Source organism: Brienomyrus brachyistius, unplaced genomic scaffold, assembly GCF_023856365.1.
Source record: "Brienomyrus brachyistius isolate T26 unplaced genomic scaffold, BBRACH_0.4 scaffold35, whole genome shotgun sequence".
NCBI lineage: Eukaryota > Metazoa > Chordata > Actinopteri > Osteoglossiformes > Mormyridae > Brienomyrus > Brienomyrus brachyistius.
In genome coordinates, this window is record NW_026042310.1 from 3,046,423 (window position 1) to 3,070,288 (window position 23,866).

Here is a 23,866-nt window from a genome sequence, read left to right on the forward strand (position 1 = left end):
GGAGCCGTGAAGAGAGCCGGCGGAGGGGAGAAAACACCCTTACTGACGGCTCACTTACTCTGCCCGACCCTTTCATCACACAAGCCTTTCTACTTTCCCGACAGGAGAGCCGGCCTCAGAGGGAGTTATAATGGCATTCAGGAGAGCGTCTGCCGCCCGCAGCCCTCAGAGCGTCTTCACGCGCTCCCAGTCTCTAACTGTACCTACAGTTTGCCGATCAAACACTCACTCTTACATCATTCGTTAGTGACACTGACCGCAGGCTTCGCACTGCTATCTTTCTTCATTAAGAAAGCCACACGTGGACGGCGGAAACGCACGCGAGGCGTCCTTCAAGCGTGCGTGAGCACCAGCACGCAGACGTATTCCTGCAGAGACCCGCTATTAGCAGTAATGGTTCCCAGTTGCTGCCTTAGGAGTGTGGATTTAAATGCTGTTTATTTCCCTCCGCGTCAGCACCATGTAACGGACAGACAGTAATTACCGCCATTAGCATCTCCCACATCGTCTTGCAGAAAGTTTCCTTAACACTAAATTGAAACAAACCCAACTCAGCAAAAAAATGGGCATTAACAGGTTTCTGAGTTACTGGCATTAATAATAATAATAATAATAATAATAATAATAATAATAAATGACCTTGACAGAAGTTTTTTTGGAACGTAACTTAAATGTTCTTGTGCATTAGTATACATTACACATTTATTAAATACTAAAATGCTCATACAGACTGTCCATCCATCCATCAATCCATCCATCCATCCATCCAGCAACCATTCATAGAGACAGGGGCCGTTAGCCTGGAGCCCATCCCAGGCAGGGGACAGAACGGCACTCCACTGCAGAGCATGCACACGCACACGCACACACACACACACACACACACACACACACACACACACACACACACGCACACACACCCCTGCTTCAGTTAACTGCATGCCTTCAAGGAAGCTGGATGTAAAATTAGCTTATTATTTACACTCGTCCATCTTCCAACCCGCTTATCCCTCTGGGTTGCGGGGGGGGTCCGGAGCCTATGCCGGAAGCTATGGGCACGAGGCGGGAAACAACCCAGGATGGGGGGGGGGGCAGCCTTATTATTTACATTTTTATTTATTTAGCAGACACTTTTATTCAAAGCGACGCATGTTGTTTTTAAGACAGCAGCATCAGACGATCCCTGGAGAAACTTCGATGAAGTCATTCTACTGACCCTGGGATTTAATCTAGCAACCTTCTGATCACACCCAATATGCCACATAGCACTCGTTACTATTTCATGGGCCTCCAATGTGACGGCCTCCAGTTGGATGATGGGAACGTGCCATCTGCGAGGAGATCCCACAGGCGGAACATGGAGCTCCACCTCTCGAAGGGCAGCTCCACCACCGCCCTCCACCCGCTGCCTGCTCAGGCTGGCGCACAGAGAACCTCCCTAGATGGTGCCCGATCTTACAACCCCAAAGACGGCCAGCGGTCATGTGACTGACGCCTTCACCCCGCAGCTGACGGAGCAGGCAGGTGGCTTGGAGCAGGAATCATCGCCTGCGGCGCTCCTCACCGTGCCGCGATCACTGCGAGGGGGCCGGCGAAATGCCCTGCGGCTGAATAGATAGAATGAGCAGAATCATTAAAGCCCATCTCACTCACACACAGCCGCAGTCAGTCGAACCCAAGCCCGGCTGGGGGCGGGGCTAGGGCGGGTGCTGGAAGCGGGACATGGGTATTACAGGGGTCCGTCATCTCCGGCGTCAGATGAGCCGTTGCCAATGGCGACGGCCACAGCTGAGCCTAAGTGCTGCTCTTCAAAGTCAGCAGTCCCAAGGTCCATTCTTGTCATCTACACTGCTGGGGGGGCTACAGGAACAGTGATGGTTCAAGGACCTCATTCAAGGGTACAACAGATAGCCACTTATGCGACAGAACGTGGTTAACGTAGGGGTAAGCACTGTGTGCTTCCTGCTGCCAGTGTAATATGCAGCACCAGTGACATACGAAGTACCAGTGAGGTGCGCAGTGCCAGTGACATGTGCAGATCCGGTAAATACATTTCCCCCTCAACGATGACTCACACCGAAATGCAAAACGGCAAATGCATCTAAAACTAAATTACTAGCAGAAGCTTCTGGAACAATTGAAAAGAAAAAGGACAGCTTGAAACCTCAAGGACCTGCAAATATTTTTTGCCAATCTTGAATCTTCCGGAACAAGCTAAAATTACGCAGGCCTGGACACACATACCTCCCCTCCCCCCACTCTCCCCGGAAAAAGCAACCTCTGGTGCAAAGACCCCCCATGGGATGACCACACAGTGACCGTGCCACAGGTACTGGGATCCATCTGGATTCTGTTCTGCCAGATGGGCAGATTAACAAAAAAAAAAAACGTAGTGTGATGGGAAATGATGCGCTTTTTACACTGAACAGCAGGAGGCGTGGCAGTTAAGGAGCAGCTGCGAAGGTACAGAACACCATTGCTAATTCCATTATATCTGTTCTCCCAGTGCAGCCCAGTAAGAAGGTGCCGAGCTCTGGGTCCGACCCTGTTGGAGAAGAAGGGGCTGCTAGAGTATCTGTCAGGGTTAGGCATGGGGATGGGATGACACCACTGAATAGTGGAGTAGTACTCTTTTGCCAGCAGGGGGCGGCAGCGAAGCACCCAGCTCTGTGACCCAAGGTTCGCGCTGCAGTTGAGGAGCAGTGGAACGGACTCCAAAGTCCCCCTGAGAGGCGATGGTTTGATTCCCGTCTCCAGGCCAAATGCAGACAATTTGGCGCGAGAGGCTGAAATTAATTAGATTTATAAAGCTCCTCGGCATCCCGGGCCGTGGGGGTGGCATCGATACCGGGACCAGGAGACCCCTGCTAGGGGAGGGCAGATTGCCCAGAGGTCAGACAGGGCATGGGCCATGTGGGGGGGCGGGCGTGGACGTGGGGTGGGGGGGGGGGCACAGGCCATCTGCTAGCTGGGCTGCCAGGAGGGGGGCCACAGAATCCATCAAGGACGTGTGCAGAATCCATCAAGGTCACCCCCCCCCTTCCCACAAGCCTCCATGCCGCCTTCCCATGATTCCCTGCGTCCTCATCCTCCAAGCCCCGCCCACTCCCGCCAGGCCGGTGTGCTCTGATAACGATGCACCGCGAACATCGCTGTTGTCGACGTGGATCCATAGTGCTTTTAATATTAAGAGCATTAGCATAACGTTAGCATTAGCCGAGCCCCAAGGGTCACAGTGTTTTCAACACTGGAAAGGACAGGGACGGATCCATCAAGCGGACCGAGTCGAATCAGGCCTCTCACATTGTCCTGTACCACACTGTATACTGTACTTCCCGCCCATTTCAATACTGACTACATTAATCAGGCCTACAAAACCGTTTTGTCCGTCCATTTGAATACACCAAGGATTTGGGGGAGTCGGGGGGAGTGGGAGGAGTTGCTTGGGGTCAGGTGGTACAGTATATTGCCTGTTATTGAATATTACATACAGCGCTAGAAACGCTAAGAAACCAGTCTGAAAATCTGAATGGCTAAATCTTGGTTTAATGCTGGTTCTGCTGGCAGAAGGCTGCACTGCGAGTCAGGCTGCTTCCAGACTCAAGGTTTCTAAGACCGCAGTACAGAAGAACAAGGTGAAGCAGGAGACATTGGCAACGACCAAAAACCAGCCAGGTAAAGGCACCTTCTAATGCCAGAGATGACCATATTATCATAAATCGGAGGATGACCTCAAGTGACCTTCAAAAAGAATGGGAATCATTAAGTGGTGTGAAGCGCACTATTAGGACAGTTCATAACAGGCCCCTAGGAGCAGGACTGAAGACCCAACAAGCAAGGAAGAGCCCTTTATTAATCAGCACCAGGTAAGAGTCAGACTGCAGTTGCAAAAATATATAATATTTTATATTTTACACAGGCACGCAAACATAAATTGAGAAATGAGTGAAACTGAATATTTTGCTGAATATATTTGTGTGGTCTATGATCATATGTACAGAATTATATTTCATTTCATTGAAACAATCGTGTCTACAATATAGCTGCAAAGGCATATGAGCGCAAGATTTTAAATGCACTGGTTGACACCAAAATCATTATAGATATAAATATATAGTCTAGCACTGTCTAGCAGACAACGGTTGTCTCCCCAGACATGAAAAACAAAGCGCTTTCAATCGGGGTGTAAAATTTCAATTTGAAATTTATGTATGCTACCCAGTGTTGGGCATTTCAGGTGCAGAAGCTACAAATCCAGGCCATGATTTTGTTTGTACCACCAGCTGAGCATAAAGAGTCTCAGTCCACAGATAATCAACTGGTGGGTTGAAACAAAACCTTGGACTGGATTTGTAGCTTCTGCACCTGAAACGCCCAACACTGCAAAGCTACCCATCAGCACCATCGTAATCTGAAAAAACATTATAAGGAAGCATCTTAGCAAATCCACAACTGACCGGTGTGTTTATGTTATCAATTTTTATTCCTGTTTGCAAACTGAAGGATGGGAATTTATCACGCAGTGTTGCCTGCAGTTTCCCAGGGAAATTTCCTGCACGGACATCGCTGGAACATCCTTGACATTGCAGTACAGGTATTCCAGTCTATTGTTCCAACATTACCAGAGATAGTGGTAAGTTATATCCATCCATTCTAACCCAAGGATGCGTGCGACACATCTGCCACGTGACTTTCCCAAACGCCTAGAACGTCGGCAGTTGCCCGACAGCGAAACAACCAATCACAGCAGTGCAGAGTTGAAAGCGTCCCAGAGTCCCTCTGACTCCTCCATCCAGCGCCAATCATGTCATTATACCCACAATCCCTTTCACGCCGCTTGCCCTGGGTCATGGATAAACGTTGCCATAGACACTTTTGCGTATGCAACTGAATCTTCGACTAAAAGCTTTTTCTCCCCGGTCAGTAGGTCAGCCGAGAACTGAATTATCATTCATATTTTGAATTATTATTCATATTTTTCAAAGGAAAATCTAGGAAAATATTTGGGTAGGACAAACACCATTTTGAATACTGGGTGGGATTTTCGTCCCCCCCCCCCCCCCCCCCCCCCCCCCCCCCCCCCCCCCCCCCACCCCCATGAATGGCCCCTATTGCCAAGTCGCTCCGATAACTGGCACTAAGGTTCGACACCCTGACTGGGGGGGGTGCTGACATGCATCTCGGGCCTCATCTTGGGCCTCAGCTAACCCCCAGCTGAACACGGCTGCACCTGCCCCCCGCGCCCCCCCCCCTCGCTTTAATCAGTAAGGCCCTCTCTCTCTGCTCCATCGGCGGCTGGAGATCCAGAGCTTGCAGTGATGCAATGTTTCTGTCAGATGTGGATGGATGAGAACTGGGTTGGGAGGGGGGATCATATATGGCACAGCAAAAGCCCCCCCCCGCTTGGTTTCACTGCTGTCACGACCCGTCATGCTGCAGACGTCAGCCAGTGACAGCACACAGCAACCTCTGCCACTGAGTGACAGCCGTCTTGCTTTTATCGTCTCTCCTACTTTTTTTTTAATAATTAATTTCTCAGTGACAATATGACACCTTCTGTGGTTCATGAACCCTTTTCCCAGTAAAATCAGGGCATCATTGATCAAGGGTGTATACAGGGGTGGGAACACAGGGGCACTGGCTCCAGAAGAAAGCTGATTGGCTCCCGCGGTGCTCCTCTCCTGTCATTCACTGATTCAAAACATATCATTGGCTAATAACAAGGTTGGTCCCTCTGCATGAATTATTGCCCCTATTATGCGCCCCCAACTTGCCATGTAAAATTGCCCCTGTCACCAATCCAGGCCTGGTCATCCCACACGCCAATTCCACCCCAGAATACATGTCCGGGACTCCGAGCTGGGTTACCCTGAGGGTAATACTGCTGCATCAGGCCAGAGAGACGCACACTGAACAGGAAGTGATGACTCTGAAGCAGAGAGCTGCTAGGGCAAAAATCGACTGTGAACATGCGGTGGCTTTAACTGTAACCCTCTAGCGAGTGAATATTTCGCAAAAACGGAGCCCATTTGCACGCTGGACAGAAAGATCATTAGCCGTCTGCCTGCTGCACAGGTTGATACTGTCAATCAAGAAATTCACAGTGTATAAAAAATTAACATAAAACATTAAAACGATCGTTCAAACGGACAGCCTGACAGCCGGAGAAAGTCCCCCAGTCATCCCAGGAAAACTGGGCGATTATAATCACAATTATAATTTATGTATGACATTATAATTGCTTCACAATTATGAAACAAATGCCTCAGAACATCAGGATGTCTGCGAGTCGCACAATAGGAGGGACGTGACCATAACCCCCCCCCCCCCCCCCCCGGCAGCACCCTCACGCTGCGGGGAGGCCGACGCTGTTGCTTGTCTGCGACACCCCCCGTCAGCTCTGTCCTTTTTTAACACTCCATTTTTTGAGGACCAGTCTGACCTTCCTAACATGGGTCCACCTTGCTCTCTCGCCTACCCACAATGCCCTGCTGCAGCCGCTCACACCGGGGGGGGGGGGGGGGGGGGGGGGGGGGGGGGGGGGGCGGTGCATTGTGTGACCTTATCAGGACAGGAAACCACATAGACAGATGGCAGGAGGCCCCGACGAGAAAGGAGGAGTCAGCCTTCATGAGAGGGGATGCTACAAAGACACTGTCCCCCTTGCCTGTCACTCACCAACTTGAAATACATCATTGGCCAGTGATATGGTCAGTCCCTCTGTATGAATTGTGGCTCCTCTTATGGCCCCCTCATTACTGACATCTTTTGGGGAGGTGTTCAGTTTCCTTGGTTACTATGGCCCTTTCCATACTCGACTTCTCCCAGCTTCCCCCCCACCAACATGTGTGAGCACATGAGTAAGACTGAGTGGCATCATTAAAGCACTGTCAGCCCCCCCACTGCTCCTGCATCCCCCCCCCACTGCATGACCCTGCTCTGGCTATACGGCGTATCGTTAGCGAAAAGCACGCCGATCAACACACATCACTAGGTGATGCGGTCATGTGACCTGAGCAGGCCTGGGTGGCACAGCGGTGGTTTGCATAGGTGGGGGGGGGGGGGGATATCCAGGCAGAGTGTACTGGCAATTGCCATGGTCACCGTGTTACTTCTGGAACGTTCTGTGCTCTTCCATCCTGTCCACCGGTTATCACACTTATGATAATAACCATAATGCCACCAAGATGATGTGGGCTTGGTGACAGTGGCCCTGCTGTCATCATGTGACTTTTCCTATTTCACTGCAGAAAGGCACTATATAAGTAAAATGGACTATTATTCTCAGATATAATTCGCACATGCTCTGTGCAGGCATTGACGGTCGTAGACTGACGGTATTACTGAGTAACGGTGCACCTTCAAACGTGCCTTTGGGATTCTCGTCCAGACAAGGACAAGTGTAATCATGCTCCTGTGCCACCAGGGGCAGGTCACATATCAAACACACGGCCAAAACTGGAGCGAGAGCAGCTAAAGAGGCCGAGCTGAGTAAATCCCACAGTGAGAGACTGACAGTAAATAACAAAGCTGACTGAGCCTGCAAAGCACCATGCCAGGATCCACCAAGCCAGGATCCTCTATGCCAGGATCCACTATGCCAGGATCCACCAAGCCAGGATCCACCAAGCAAGGATCCACTATGCCAGGATCCACCATGCCAGGATCCATTATGCTAGGATCCACCACACCAGGGCCCACAATGCCAGGATCCACCATGCCAGGATCCACTATGCTAGGATCCACCACACCAGGATCTACTACACTAGGATCATCGAACACCGGCAGTACCCAGTTAGATTTCGAAAATACAGAATATGTCAGATTGGAGTAAAAACACCAAGAAGAATCTAAGAAATAAACCCTGAGGATATGGGATGAGGCTGTAGGGCTGAGCTGAATGTCAGAAAGGGGGGGTGGGGGTACCATGTGATTGCATTTACATGGAACCGTATTTAGGGTCTGCATCAAATCCCTGACGGACTGCCTTAAAGGAGCAGGGACTCCAAAAAGAAGCATGAAAAACTATTATCAGTGCAGGGGAGAGAGAGAGAGTGGGAGAGAGATGGAGAAAGGGGGAGAGAGGGGAGAGAGAGAGCGAGAGATAGAGGAGAAAGGGGGAGAGGGGAGAGAGAGAGAGTGGGAGAAAGGGGGGAGAGGGGAGAGAGAGAGTGGGAGAGAGATGGAGAAAGGGGGAGAGAGGGAGCGAGAGAGAGAGGGAGAAAGGGGGGAGAGGGGAGAGAGAGAGAGTGGGAGAAAGGGGGAGAGGGGAGAGAGAGAGAGTGGGAGAGAGACGGAGAAAGGGGGAGAGAGGGGGAGAGAGGGAGCGAGAGAGAGGGAGAAAGGGGGGAGAGGGGAGAGAGAGAGAGTGGGAGAGAGACGGAGAAAGGGGGAGAGAGGGGGAGAGAGGGAGCGAGAGAGAGGAAGAAAGGGGGGAGAGGGGAGAGAGAGAGAGTGGGAGAGAGATGGAGAAAGGGGGAGAGAGGGGGAGAGAGAGAGAGGGAGAAAGGGGGGAGAGGGGAGAGAGAGAGAGTGGGAGAGAGACAGAGAAAGGGGGAGAGAGGGGGAGAGAGGGGGCGAGAGAGAGAGGGAGAAAGGGGGGAGAGGGGAGAGAGAGAGAGTGGGAGAGAGACAGAGAAAGGGGGAGAGAGGGGGAGAGAGGGAGCGAGAGAGAGTGGGAGAAAGGGGGGAGAGGGGAGAGAGAGAGAGTGAGAGAGAGAGGGAGAGAGAGAGAGAGGGAGAGAGAAAGGGCGCATGAGGCAAATGAATGTGAGGCAGGGGTAGCCTGATGCCTGCCAGCTCAGGGGAAATGTAGCATGAAATGCAAAGATAACTTACCCCCCCCCCATCCGCCCCCTACATGGGGAGGAAGTCCTTAACCTCGTCACCCTTCTGGCAGTATGAAATAACAGGAAAAACCAGGGTCTACACATGGAATACCATGAAAAGCAAGGTTCTACACTACGGAATGCCAGAAAAAGCCAGGATCTGCATGATGGAATGATAGGAAAAGCCAGGGTTTGCACCACAGAATACCCAGTAAAGCTGGGGTCTGCGCCACAGAATACCCAGTAAATCTTGGGTCTGCACCACAGAATACCCAGTAAAGCCGGGGTCTGCACCACAGAATACCCAGTAAAGCTGGGGTCTGCGCCACAGAATACCCAGTAAATCTGGGGTCTGCGCCACAGAATACCCAGTAAAGCTGGGGTCTGCGCCACAGAATACCCAGTAAATCTGGGGTCTGCACCACAGAATACCCAGTAAAGCTGGGGTCTGCGCCACAGAATACCCAGTAAAGCTGGGGTCTGCGCCACAGAATACCCAGTAAATCTGGGGTCTGCGCCACAGAATACCCAGTAAATCTGGGGTCTGCGCCACAGAATACCCAGTAAATCTGGGGTCTGCGCCACAGAATACCCAGTAAAGCTGGGTTTGCGCCACAGAATACCCAGTAAATCTGGGGTCTGCGCCACAGAATACCCAGTAAAGCTGGGGTCTGCGCCACAGAATACCCAGTAAATCTGGGGTCTGCACCACAGAATACCCAGTTAAGCTGGGGTCTACGCCACAGAATACCCAGTAAAGCTGGGGTTTGCGCCACAGAATACCCAGTAAATCTGGGGTCTGCGCCACAGAATACCCAGTTAAGCTGGGGTCTGCGCCACAGAATACCCAGTAAAGCTGGGGTCTGCGCCACAGAATACCCAGTAAATCTGGGGTCTGCGCCACAGAATACCCAGTTAAGCTGGGGTCTGCGCCACAGAATACCCAGTAAATCTGGGGTCTGCACCACAGAATACCCAGTAAAGCTGGGTTTGCGCCACAGAATACCCAGTTAAGCTGGGTTTGCGCCACAGAATACCCAGTTAAGCTGGGGTCTGCGCCACAGAATACCCAGTAAATCTGGGGTCTGCACCACAGAATACCCAGTAAATCTGGGGTCTGCGCCACAGAATACCCAGTTAAGCTGGGGTCTGCACCACAGAATACCCAGTAAACCTGGGTTTGCGCCACAGAATACCCAGTTAAGCTGGGGTCTGCACCACAGAATACCCAGTAAAGCTGGGTTTGCGCCACAGAATACCCAGTTAAGCTGGGGTCTGCACCACAGAATACCCAGTAAAGCTGGGTTTGCGCCACAGAATACCCAGTTAAGCTGGGGTCTGCACCACAGAATACCCAGTTAAGATGGGGTCTGCTCCACAGAATACCCAGTAAATCTGGGGTCTGCACCACAGAATACCCAGTAAAGCCGGGGTCTGCACCACAGAATACCCAGTAAAGCTGGGTTTGCACCACAGAATACCCAGTAAATCTGGGGTCTGCACCACAGAATACCCAGTAAAGCTGGGTTTGCACCACAGAATACCAGAAAAAGCTGGGATCTTCACTAAAGAATTACAGGAAATGCTGGGGTCTGCAGTATAGAATACAAGGAAAGATTAGGGTCTGCACTACAGACCACCAAGAAAAACCGGGGCCTCCACTACAGAATACCAGAGAAAGCTGGAGTCTAAAGGAATTCCAGGAAAAGCCAGGTCTGCACTACGGAACAGCAGAAAAGCCAGGGTCCACACCGCAAGTTAATGCTGGACATAACATACGGAGAACTGTACTTCACACCCATAAACACTGAGCACATAGACTGCAACATAACAGATGTGGTCCAGCCTTATGCTCCACTATGCCATGTAGGATTCGCAGAGCTGGCTTAACACATCCAAGAAGCACCCCAATTACAACACAGCTTCTCTACTAAACCTCTCCTGTAAAATCTCCCCCAGAAGGCCAATCGTGGTCATTCTACCAGGGGGGGGGTTCAAGCAGTCCCACAATACCTTGCTCTCATATTTGGTCTTATTCAGATTAGTGGGACATTTCGCACTCGGCGTAGAAGCATCTGTCAATAATCAGGTCAACATGTGGCGTAGTTCAGGGCGTGGATTAACAGCCTGAACGCTGCTGAATACCCTGTTCTGGATGCACGGCTAAAGCACTTAATTAGCCTAGTGAAGTATCCAGCCATATAAATCGGGTAAAAAAGCGCATCGCTCTGAATGGAGTCTGATAAACAGCAAGGATGCTACGGTCACAAAGACAGCAGCAGCACAGCCAGCAGAACAGAGGGAGCTAATCCGCTTCATTTGGTCACTGCAAGGCGCCAGGAGTCACAAGCTGCTACACCACGGGTCCTCCGAGCCGGAGAACCGGGCCGGATCCCAGGATCCGAGAGCCAGACGGCATTCCCGGTCCATCCGCCTCATGAACAGCGGGAAACAGGACAGAGCCGAGCCGAGCTTCTGGGGGGATAGGTGTGGGTGTTTATGTGTGGGACACGACGAGTTCGGCTTTCACCCAGCTTTTTTTGTAAGGCCACCCCCTTCTCGTGCCTTCCCCGCTTTGTTCCGCCGTTCACGAGGGACCAATCGCCATGGAGACAGGCTTCCTGGTTCAACAGGTGGATTTCAGGTGGGATTAACTCCTGGGGCTGAGCTCACATGCTGATTAACAACCCATCCCCTCCCCCCGGCTCCCTGCTGGCACTGGAATATTCATGAGGAACCCGAGGGGGGTGTGTCTCACCACAGACAACCTTCCCTATGGAGGGACAATCTTAGTAATATAATTAAACCACCTGCTCAAGCACAAAGTTCTCCGTACAGTATACAGCTCCGTCCAATAACCAGCAGGGGGCGTAATGGTTAGGTCACGGGCCAGCGATGAACTCCCACTGCTGCGGTTCTTCCCTGGAGCTAAAAGAACTTCACTTCAGGAGCGTACCGAGATGTGTGAGCGGATGCCCAGCTAAAGGACAGAGCTTTTAGACAAATCGGCTAATTATATAGAATGGCATTCACATACACGTCACACACACACACACTAATGTGCAGAAGCGCATGGACGCAGTAAGTGACCACATCAATTCCTTCATGAATCAGCCAGATGTCTCTTCAACACCACCATGGACGACAGCTTACTGGGAAACACTCTACACCTTCACACTTTTTTCTCATGGTAGCAGACATGATCACACTGCTCCCCGGAGCTCATATGCTGGGTCCAGTCAACTGGGATGATCCAGAACTTCTGTCAGGGTGTGTGTGTGTGTGTGTGTGTGTGTGTGTGTGTCTCTGCCTCCCCGTCATCCTCCCGCCCGTGTGATTATACTCGATCTCTGCCTTCACACTGACGACAGCCTGTCTGGCTGTTACTCTGTACTGGGGCAGGAATGCCAAACGCAAACATTAGTGTGTCAGAAGAGTTTCCAGGAGAAACTGGGTGGAGAGGGCGGTGGAGAGCTTCTGTGGTGAGCGCCGTTGACTCCGGCTAACTCCGTTTTAGCACTTGTGGGTCCGTGGTGCTTCGGCGAGCTTCGCAGTGTCTGCGAGACACTGAAGGGAGCGTCATGGAAACCCGCAGTGGATCTGAAGATGAGGAAGACGGTCAGCGGCTGGGTGGGTGTGATCGCACGTTAACAGTGACACACACAAAATAATGCAGTGCAGAGGTGTGCAGGGCAATCCGAGAATTTCTGTGAGATCACCTATTTGTGTGTGTGTGTGTGGGGGGCTTAATCTAAACTAAAGTTCAAATCACCACATCAGAAGAGATCTGACGCATGGGCAGAGAGTGAACTGGGGCAAGTGAGCATACACATTAACACACACAGCCCAAACCTGCCCCCCCCCCCCCCCCCCCCCCCCCCCACTGGTCAAACACTGGCCAGCTGCCCCTCTCGTTGGTTGAAATGCTTATTCCCGCCCACCTGGACCGGCCCCTCTCAAAACAGCCATCCCCCTGAGAGGTTCAGTCATTTTTTTTGTTTATATTTGCCCCCCTTCCCGCCCGTCCCCTGACGCACCACTCACAGCCCACGCAGACTTGAGAAAAGCCACCCTGAATGCTTATTAAGTGCATTAAAGAGGGTGACTTTAGCAGGTGCAGGATGGGCTGTGTGAGAACACTCACCTGCTTATGGGGAGTGAAAACAGTGATTAAACCGGAGAGACACTAAACAGCCCCTGATTAAGGTAATAAGAGGCGCCATAATTCATACACAGGGCTGGCCCATATCCTTAGCCAATGATATGTTTTGAATTGTTGAGTGACAGGACAAGGGCACTCAAGGAGCCAGTCAGCAGGGGCCAGTTCCCCTGTGGCCACGCCCCTGTCACCCAGACAGGAAGCAAAGGAGAGGCAGAAGGTTGAAGGAGCCCAGTGTGCAGGGGACTCACCAAACGCTCGAGGCCACAAATGCAGCAGTAGATGTACACCATGCTTTCTCATTTATCCCTCTCGGTACAGCAGGACAGGCACCTGAATAAATCTGAACCCAAAGTTTCCCAACTGGGAACTGCTTCAGAACCGCACAATGCTGCTCACTCCTTCCAACCAAACACTCTGCCACCTTCAGTCTCCATCTCACCCTAATGAGAGAGCAGCTCTGACTTACACACATCAGCTGGGAAGGTAGGACAATCAAAAAAAGAACCCTGGAGAACCCAAGAGAGCAGCAGAGGAAAGATGTGGCCCTCCCAGCTGAACCATGGTGTCTACAACAGTGAGCCCACTTAATGGGGCCTCGCTGGAGAAGGAGAAGCAGACTGAGTCAGACTTTTCAGCGTACAATCATCTTACCAAGAGATCTGTGTGGGCAGAAACACCGGCAGGAAGTTTAAAACCAGCCCCATAATGCACCTGTGCTGTATCAAAATTGACAGCTGTCCTTCTGTTGGCTGTCACACTGTGATTTCTGCAGAAGGAAACTCACAAGGAACCCGTAGCCTTTATCCAAATCTCAAGCGAAGGGCTCAGTCGCAGCCTAATTTACCATTCTTTTTATCTTCATTAAAAATGCCCCGTCCAGCTGCCATCTGTCAAAGAGGATTCTCCCTCATCATTATTCTAATGCGATTTGTAATACATAAAACATCCCTTTGTCACAGATCGATCCTGTTTTTTTTTTTTTTTGTTTCAGTTTACGTTTAGTTAGAAAGCTGAGAAACATCTTGCCATCCGCAAGGGTTTCAAGCGTTAATGGCTTTCGCTCCTCTCACCCAGTACCAAAGAGCAAGTTATAAAACAGAGCAGACCCCGCATAAAGCCATCCGCCAAGAAGTCAGACCACCCCGCCCGCAGTGTGCAGCCTGCGGGTCAAGTGGTGATCAGTCTCGGCGTAACGGGAGGTGAAAGTGTGTGACTGAGACACATATGGGCAGCTATGGGACTAATGTTCAAGGAAAAGAAAATATTAAATTCAATAAAGAAAAGAAGCGGCCACGGTGAAAGCATCGTAAATCGGAGGAGTGTGACGGGGAGCAGGTGTGAAGCCGGAGCGAGTGGATCCGGATGAGAAGCTCGACGCCCCAACAGCCGGGTCGGGCAGACCGAGCTGCAATCTGCGCACTTCTGCGGGATTAAGGCGCCTTCAGCGCATCTGTCCTCAATGTGCTCCTCCGGCACGCCAAGGATCCCGGCGCTCCATCAATCAAGCATTTTAACACGGAAAAGCACCCAATTTGCCCGGTAATTGAGAAACAGTGTCTTCGTGTGCTAAGTAAACTCCCTATAGCCGCTAACGGATTAATACATATAGGCCTAAACGGAACTAAACTGGGCAAATACAAATCCATTTTACCGCTAATGCGTGATGCATTAAAGACATACTTATGTGATTTTGATATTCAAAAGCATATTTAATTCAACTTTCGTGGAGTCCAGAGTTATTTACTTTTTGCCTATTGCAGTATAATTTCAAAACTTGCTGTCAAAATTTATGGAGAAGATTGAATACAGAAGAATCCTTTGACCATCTTCTTGCATTAACATAATCCACAAGACAGGAAAGACGTGACTTCGGTACGGGATTTAAATTAAATTCATCGCGAATATCTCTGCGGAACAGGCTATACTCATAAAGGCATGATCACACAGATATCCCGGGACAGTCGAAGCTAAAAGAAAATCCCAGTTAAATCTCATTTCCTTCAGGATCCCGGCCCGGATAATATATTATCTAGTTTGGGGGTAAAATGTAAACACCCTCCGCAAACATATATCTAAGTATTGAGACTTTCTACTAAATTAAACTAATGTAAATGCCTGCAGAAAGCTGCGAACTGTGAAAAGTTTCAATTATTTGTTACACAGGATGTTTGCAATGTGTGTCCATTACTATATATATTGTGTATGTACAATGACAACAGGTTACAGATCGGGGAGGGGGGACCTCCGTACGGGAATAAACGCCTTATTAAAAGCGCCGATCTCCACGTGTGAGCCGTTAAGCTTTCATCCTCGCAGTTCGTCCACCGTTTCCACTCCAGGAGAAATAGCAGGCGTTTATACCCAAAGCAAGACCCCACTATTAAATGAAACATCTAATTAGCACAATGAGGTGGCTAAGGGTGAGGCGCCGCTCGATAAGCGGCTGATGAGGCGTCCTTACCTCCGTCGCACATCTCCAGCACACCCAGCAGCAGCAGCTTCATCAGCAAGCCTCTTCCCGCACACATGTCTACTGGAGTGTGTTCATCCGGCTTCGGAAGCGCATCTAACACTTTCAAGAAGCAAAAAAGCAGCAAAGACGCAGAGTGAAAGCCCGGTAGGCAGGCAGCGCACGGCACGGCACGGCGGCTCGACTCGGAGTGAGGCGACGGGCTGATCGCGAAGAGGCTGTCAGCCCGAAGTGTGTCGGCAGCCCGAAAGCAGCAGCCCCCCGGCACCCTGCAGCACCGAGGACAGCGCCTAGCGTCCGCAGCAGGAACAGCTGGAGCGCAAGACCCACCCCCCGGCCAGATGTGCTTGGGGACCCACCCCGCCCTCGGCCACCCTGTTATCCATTATTATACATATATCTGTGTTAATATACAACTATCCCGCTGTTATTTTTCCATAATGAGAGGCACCCTGACAGTGTGAAATCGGGTAGAATTTTTTATTCAAAAATACAGTTGTCCTGACGTTCCACAGGGTATAAAGTTCACAAATATAGGGAGATTTCGGGAAAACAATGTGATCTATTCTTAATCACTTAAGTTGATTAGGGTTAGCGGAGGGAACACCTGGACGGGGGGGATATACACAAGCATACATAGGACATGCTTTAACTGGAAAATTGGATGGTGTGCGTGACATTAAATACCGGACCAAAAATCTCATTTACTGGACCGTTAGTCATCCTGGTACCAAAAGATTCTCCTAGGCATCTCCTGGAAGATTACGCACTCGGATGTAATAGTTCACTGTAACAGAAGCGAACAAAATTCATAACGTTTTTTGAAGAGATATGAAATAATCCCAGATTCTGCTTGAGCACGCACTGACACCCGCTTCAGCGGGGGAGGGGGATAATAATGAGCAGAATAATAATGAAGGACAAAGCATCACTCACGCAAAGTGTCACTCTTAAAATGACCTTGTGGGATTATCGCGGCGCGAGCACAACGTTTCACAAAAAACACAACCGGCAGGACAGCACAGCACCACCTGCAGGTCGCGAAAAACAGCCGCTCACAAACTTTTAACTGCTCCATAAAGTAGACCCACACAGCATATACGTTGTGCAAATCACATGTTAAAATCCACAGTTCCGTGGTACACAGCTCAGTGTCATTAAAACAATTATGATGCCACATTTTTGCTTTACTGTTTCGACGTAGATCGCCACCCTGTATGGTTACCCCACCATCTTAAGACAAAACTTCCACAAAAAACTTCCTTTTGATTAATGAGCCCCGCCCCCACTTCCTTATACAACTGGAGATTAGGAGAGACAAGGGCAAGGCGGGCGGGGGGGGCTATCAGGTTTAAGGCGATTAAACCCTCTGCCCCCCCCGTGCTGGAAGGTCAGTGCAGGCTTAGCGTCATCTTAGTGTCGTCTTAAACGCGCCAGCCTGACACTGAACCGCGTGCAGATTTGTGGGCTCGGTGATTCCCGTTTTTAATTGTGTTTGTGTAATAAAACCAGTTTGGTTCGGTCTCAGACTCTTATATCTTCCCTTAAAAACGGTGACCGCTGTGATTAGACCCTCAGCTTTCGGGGCACCTTTTAACTTGTGCCTGATTGATGACGAGTGAGTAGACTGACCATCCAGTTAGGTAATGAGCAACTGAGGATGAGAACACCCAGGGCACTCTATGGTATCCTCAGGGACGCCGTGCAAGTGAGAGAAGATTCCTTCTGACACTGTATTTGTATCACACAGAAAGGGGGGCGGAAGGACATTTTACTTTAAGGTTGTGGCGCCACTGTTGTGAAGGTGATGGAGTCCAGCTGGGATGTTGGTCGTTGCCGCGAAAACCTCAGGATGTCACACTGGGGGCGCCGCGATCCAAGCAGCGTCTGTCACGGCGACTTCGCAAGGATCCTGTCTTTCCCGACGTGTCGCCACGGCTCATTTACTCCGCAGGCAAACCTGGGGGGGGGGGAGGGGGGGGCACACACTCAGTCCTTATGCCCGTTAGCTGTCGCCTGACTGCATGGTCTCTCAGACCGTCCGATCCCCACACAGCCACTGGACCGCGTTGTACTGTATAACGTCTGTCTTTGACAGAACTCCAGTTGACTGCCCGAAAAGGAAGAAGCGATTAAATACCAAGATAATAATATTGAGATTGGCTCATCCGTTTGATTAAATTATAAAGGGCATGCCTCGTTACAATATTTACAGTGTTTAAATCTGTAATAAATTCACAGGACTCAAACTGCGTTTGTTGGAAAATGACGACACTCTGATTGAACATACAGATGTTAGAGGTAAACACGATTTATTTGATTAAAAATCTTGTGAAGCAAAGCGGCAGCCCTAGATAGGCAGACCCCAGGGGGGATGATGTCTTCTCAGGGATTTCTGCCCTGGATCTTGTGTTCAGGAGACAGCGTTAGATGTCGGTGGCATGTTCGGCTAGAGGAAGTGATGTTTAGGCCAAGCGACATCCCTCAAGATACACAGCATAAGCGGCAGTAACGGAACTCCGGGCACTCCTGTGGCTACGAGCAGGAGCGTCTGACACGTGGAGCTGTTGTTGTTGTCGTCTATCTGCCTCCAGGCATCAGAGGAAGATGCTGTCCAGATTCCCAGTGGAAAGCATCAGGAAACCGACGACCGATAATCCCAGCTCTGTGAGTTTATCTGGAGTTAGATGGAGTGGGTCATGCAGTATTCATGAAACAGATACTGCACAACAGTTGGGGCTTGTGTGTGCAGTGACTACACACTCACTGTCCCTAAACACCACTCAGGACACACTTTATTCATTCATTCGTTAATCCTACGCTTAATGCATTTGATGCATTTCTGAGCCAAGGGTGGTTACAGACCTTGGGGTGAAATTAGTCCGCCAACCCTGGGATTTGAACCAACAACCTTCCGATCACACACATAGCATCCAAACCCACTGAGCCACACACAGATTAAGTAACAGGGTTGGTCTGGATATGGGCAAAATCCTGCTTGCAAAAGATTAGTAAATGCATTTCAGGTTTTAAGGGAGTTTGAGAATGTTTTCTATACTTTTATATTCATATCACAGTGACGGTTAGCGTGAAATCATTTGATCACTTGTATGTGAGACGCTCATTTCACTGCAGATGCTAGTGTTTACTGTTATCTTTCAGCAGGGGGCACCCCATGCCTCCACCTGGCCCTTCACATCCTCGTACAGGTAATGCTGCTTGTTATGTTTTATGTAGGGCAGGTCAGGTTATATTCTTGGAAATTTTGCCATCAGCACCGTCCATGTGGGTTGGGCATCCTGTCGCGTCATCCTCCCTGAAGTTAATACCCCTAAGGCAGGGTTGTCAGACGAGTCTGCACATTCATGTGCATGTATGTAATACTTTTATTACCTTGGAAATAGTCTGTAGGGTTTGAAAACTACCCCAACGCCTTTGATGTAGCTAATTTTAGGCTTATAATGGAATAATATAGATTTACTGTAAGATTGCTTGCATGAAGATGAGTGTCACACCAGATGCGTGAGAGCTGACAACCCTTGCTAAGGTGGCATGTCTGACATCTGAGCTAGCAACCCCGCTTACTCATCTTAGCTAATAATCCTGTTTATCAATCTTAGCCAAAACCCCTAATTACCAGTCTAAGCTAACAACCCTGCTTAGCCACACTAGCATCTTAGCTAACAGTCGCACTCGGTAGTTCTGTGGGTTTTCGCAATGCCGCCACGTCAGTGCTCTTCAGGCCTACATCTTCTTGCTTTCCACACCAGATCAGCAGCATCGACCGTGAGTCACCGGTCGTCTGTGGGCTGGAAGCTGTGCCGATGAGCTCAGGGGGCCCACATGGGGGAGGCTGAGGGCAAGCCGTTTCAGAGAAGGACGTCTGTTGTTATTACCCCACAACAGCAGCTCCTCTAGTTCAGTACAGCCTTGAGAATGCTGAGCCTGGGTGGGAGTCGTGCAGGGTGCACCGTGCAGGGTCTAGGATACCTTCAGAAGCCCGTGTGAGACCCTCTGATGTTCTCCTAATGCTGTTTCTCAGACCCTTGCATCTCTGAGTCCAACCACCAGGCTACTATAACCAGAATCACCTTCTTAATTTCTTAAACTAACCCTGGCTGCATGGAGTGAGAGATCAGAGGTCAATGTTAGACCGTATCATGGCCGTTTTGCTCCAATCTTGCTGTTTTCAAGCCTCTCTTCGTGAAGACCAATGTTACCACCTTTGTCCTCCCATCGTTAAATCCCCTTGGGTGTGAGAAATATTTCACTCATGCACATTGTGGCTTGAAACGTTCCCGTGATCCTTCGCTCCTCTGCTTCCATGGGAACATCAAAAGGGAAGGTATGGAGCCAAACCAGCCAGGAGCAAATTCGGGCAGTAAGGCCTCAAAAGCAGGCATGGCCGATGGATGTTGGTGCCGTAGGGGGGTAACATGCTGGATCTGGACTGGATCGCTGCAGATTTGGGTCAAAAGGTTTGCAGCTTTAGCCCGGAAAGGGTTAAAAGTCTAGGAGGCAGTGACTGGATGTGTGAAGGTTATGACAGCCAAGTGATCCATTAAGAAGTGGGATCACAGCCCGTTCCCAGAGATGGAGGAGAGGATCCACCTGTTCCAGGTGCCTCAGTCATTTTAAACTTCCTAAAATAGCAGAGTATGTGGTGGACTGGGACCTTTACCAGCCCAGGCCTTACTTCTGCAACCTTGGAGAAGGTACTTATGCTGAAGGACTTTGGTAAAAATACCCAGAATTCCCACAACAGAAAAGCATGATAAACATCAGCTGATAAATACATTACAAACACCTCTACATGGTGTAGGGTCATGTGATGTCATCTCTGGATCATGTGATGTCATCTCTGGATCATGTGATGTCATCTCTGGGTCATGTGATGTCATCTCTGGGTCATGTGATGTTATCTCTGGGTCATGTGATGTCATCTCTAGATCATGTGATGCTATCTCTGGATCATGTGATGTCATCTCTGGATCATGTGATGTCATCTCTGGATCATGTGATGTCATCTCTGGGTCATGTGATGTCATCTCTGGCTCATGTGATGTTATCTCTGGGCCATGTGATGTCATCTCTAGATCATGTGATGCTATCTCTGGGTCATGTGATGTCATCTCTGGATTTTGTTCGTAATGCTTGTAAATGGCAAAGGTGGCCCGTGCATGTTTATATATGTTTGTTTGTTTAAAACGGCCATATAACTTGTGGAATATATTTACTTTCAGTTAATCTGATGGGATAAAGATCACACATTGGAAGTTAGCTTGGTTTCGTTCAGTCAGATCAGAAGTTACCATGGTGAACAATGGCAACACAGAGAAGCATTGGATGAAACTGTGATTTACCTGCTTCTGTCACATGACGTATCCATCAATGAAGAGTTAAACAGGGAGAAAGACCTTTAGATGCAACGTTAAGCTTAATAAGCCACTGAAACAGAGTTCAAAGCTTGGATGCCTTTTCTGAGGCTGGCAGTGTGGGCGAGGCGACCACTTCCCAGAATCCTTTGCGAAAAGCACGCCTATATTAGACGGTTTGATTTTGGATCTTGAGCGAATACCGAGATGGATCACTGAGATCATTTAACAAGCAGAGAGGGAAGGCCCAGTTTACCCTTTCTTTTAGTGCAGCTGAAAGAAGGGACTGGGGTCCATATGGAGGGAGGGAGCAAAAATGTGAAATGTCTGGCAGAGAGCTGGGAGGGAGCAAACATGTGGACTGGCCTGGGGGGGTCCCCGAAGACCGGGTCGGGAAACACTGCTGTGGAGTGCTGCTGCAGCAAACAGCTCCCCCCCCCCCGTCTTTGAGACAGAGCCAGATGGAAAAAGCTACAAAGACCAGCAACTTAACTGAGAAATCGTTAGTCACTCTTGTCTTTTATTTTCATGCGGAGGTATATTTTACTGCCAGAAAATGAGATCCTCTGTCCGCCCCCCAGCCCATGGGGAGTGAATCTTTCAATTCCTGGCCACAGTCCATTCCAGAGCCTTTCATTAATTCAGTCTCTTAGCATAAGCTCATCTAAAGGCACATAATTATCTTGGCATTTTTAATTTGACTGACTTCACAGCAGTATGTGTTGTTTACTCACAGGTTGAAGCCCTTAGCCGCCGCGCCACCTGCTGGCCGCCATCGGATCCCTTACAGATGGGTCCGGGGGCAGCCGTGTGACGTTGTCATGTGGCGGCCCTGCCAGGAAGCAGCCTTGCTTGCATGAGTAATGGAGGCTTTTTGTTCAGGTGGTGTGGGGGCGGTGGCCTTGCTGGACTGCCCACCGCCCCCCCGTCCCCCGGTCCCAGGCATCACACGTGTGCCTGTGATGCTGATTCACGTAAGCACACACGCGCTCTGCTGCCCACACACACACACACACACACACCCAAGCACCGCACTCGATCCAGGTGTAAAACGGCAGCCCAAACGCAGCTCTGAGCGGGCTGTTCCAGCACACGGTGACCCACGGAGATTCGACCTGGTTCTGAATAAAGGCACAGCAGTCCCCTTTTGCAGTGTGTGTGGGAGGGGGGGGTGGAAGTCAGCTTCCGTGACTAAATAAATAAATTAAACGCCGCCGGTCACACAGACCCTCATACGCTCCCCAGGACGAAACCGCCACATTCACATCTCAAAAATCACGATTCAAGGTCCAACAGTAATCCCGCTCAGATCTGCCTGCTTAGCATGAGTAAATGCTGGCGTCTTCAGCCACACAGCCCCTATGGGGCCTTACACATGTATGAGACATTTGAGCTCATGCCAGAGCGCCGGGGACAGTAAAAGGTCTTTTAAGGGCACCCAAGTATGGCCTAGTGCAACACAAGACAAACCATTGCAATGCTTTTTTGGGTTTCCTGTCACGGCTATTTGAAGGACATCTAGCATGGGCCAAGCTGCCCCCCTCCCCCGGGAAACATGCACTTGGGTGACATGCTACACCGATGTACATGTTGGAATGTCACATGACATCGGTGAATGTGTGGGGCTGATCACATGATGGTGTATATGTGGCGATGATGTCACATGATGTTGGTATCTATGTGGCGATGATGTCACATGATGTTGGTATCTATGTGGCGATGATGTCACATGATGTTGGTATCTATGTGGCGATGATGTCACATAACGTTGGCGTACCGTCGACCCTCGTTTATCGCGGTTAATCAGTTCCAGACTCTACTGCGATAAGTGAACTTCTGCGAATTAGGATTCTTTATTTAGAAATTGAATATTTTTGTAGTCAGAGCATAAAAACCTGTTTACGACCTTCTAAATACGGGTTTTAACATTATTAGACAGGAAATATCACCCTTTAGTCACCATTACTGTTAGGATTGCTGGACACGGAAGCAGGAACGTGGAGACGAGGAATCAGGATCGAAGGGTTTATTTGGAATCACTCCAAATGCAGGACACAGGAACATGTAACATCAAAACGTCAATGACATACCTGGGGTTACAGACTCTGACGTGGACTTAAATATACCGGAGGAGTCAAACTGACAGGAAACAGCTGGTCACGATCGGGACTGCACACGCGGTTAATAAGGGGGCATGGTTAATAAGGGGGCGTGGCACACAGGAGGATCCTACAGGCAGGTCATGACAATTATACTCGTATTACCCAAATATATTAGACAAAATAAGCGAAAATAAGACATACTAGACGTTATAAATATCATATTATTATTATTGTACATTTAATTACGAAGAGAAAAGATGCTTCCAGTGTGTAGCGATGTATCATTTTCAACCGGGACCATCTCGATCAACTTCTTAATGAATATACAAAGAACCGCGATAGAGTGAAGCCGCGAAAGTCGAAGCGTGAAGTGGCGAGGGTCGAGTGTATATGTGGGGATGATGTCACATGATGCCAGTGTATGGGTGGGGGATGATGTCATGTGACAACAGTGCATATGTAGGAATGATGCCACACGCCAATACTGTATATTTGGGAATGATGTCACAAAATGCCAGTGTGTGGGAAAAGGATGACATCATGTAATACCAGTGTACAGTGCTAGTCAAAAGTTTGGACACACGAAACCACCGATAAAGGAGAGTGTTAGTGCGGTATCACATGACCTGACCAACTGATCTCAAGGCAGTACAGATGGTTTTGGAGAAATTAAACCAAATAGTAGAGGAAAAACAGCCAATGAGTGCTGAACATATATGTGGGACCAGGAAATGCGGCCAATGAGTGCTCAGCATATATGCGGGACCTCCTTCAGGAGAGCTGGAAAAGCATCCCAGGAGGCCACCTCATGAAACTGGCATGGGGGAGACAGTAGGGTCAGACAGTCCTTGGAGCAATTGGGGTTAAGGGCCTCGCTCAAGGGCCCAATGGTCACATAACTCTGCTGACTGTGGGATTTGATCCAGCAA

The 23,866-nt window shown here is 49.7% G+C and overlaps 1 protein-coding gene across 1 annotated transcript in view; it reads right to left on the minus strand.

The window, feature by feature from the left end:
* LOC125721808 (seizure protein 6 homolog) overlaps positions 1-15,753 on the minus strand; it is a 62,583-nt gene extending 46,830 nt beyond the window's left edge. The window contains exon 1 of the mRNA XM_048997911.1: positions 15,452-15,753. Coding sequence (XP_048853868.1) covers positions 15,452-15,518 — 67 coding nt within the window. The 5' untranslated portion in view covers positions 15,519-15,753. The remainder of the gene's footprint in view (positions 1-15,451) is intronic.
* Between the last annotated feature and the right edge of the window lie 8,113 nt (positions 15,754-23,866).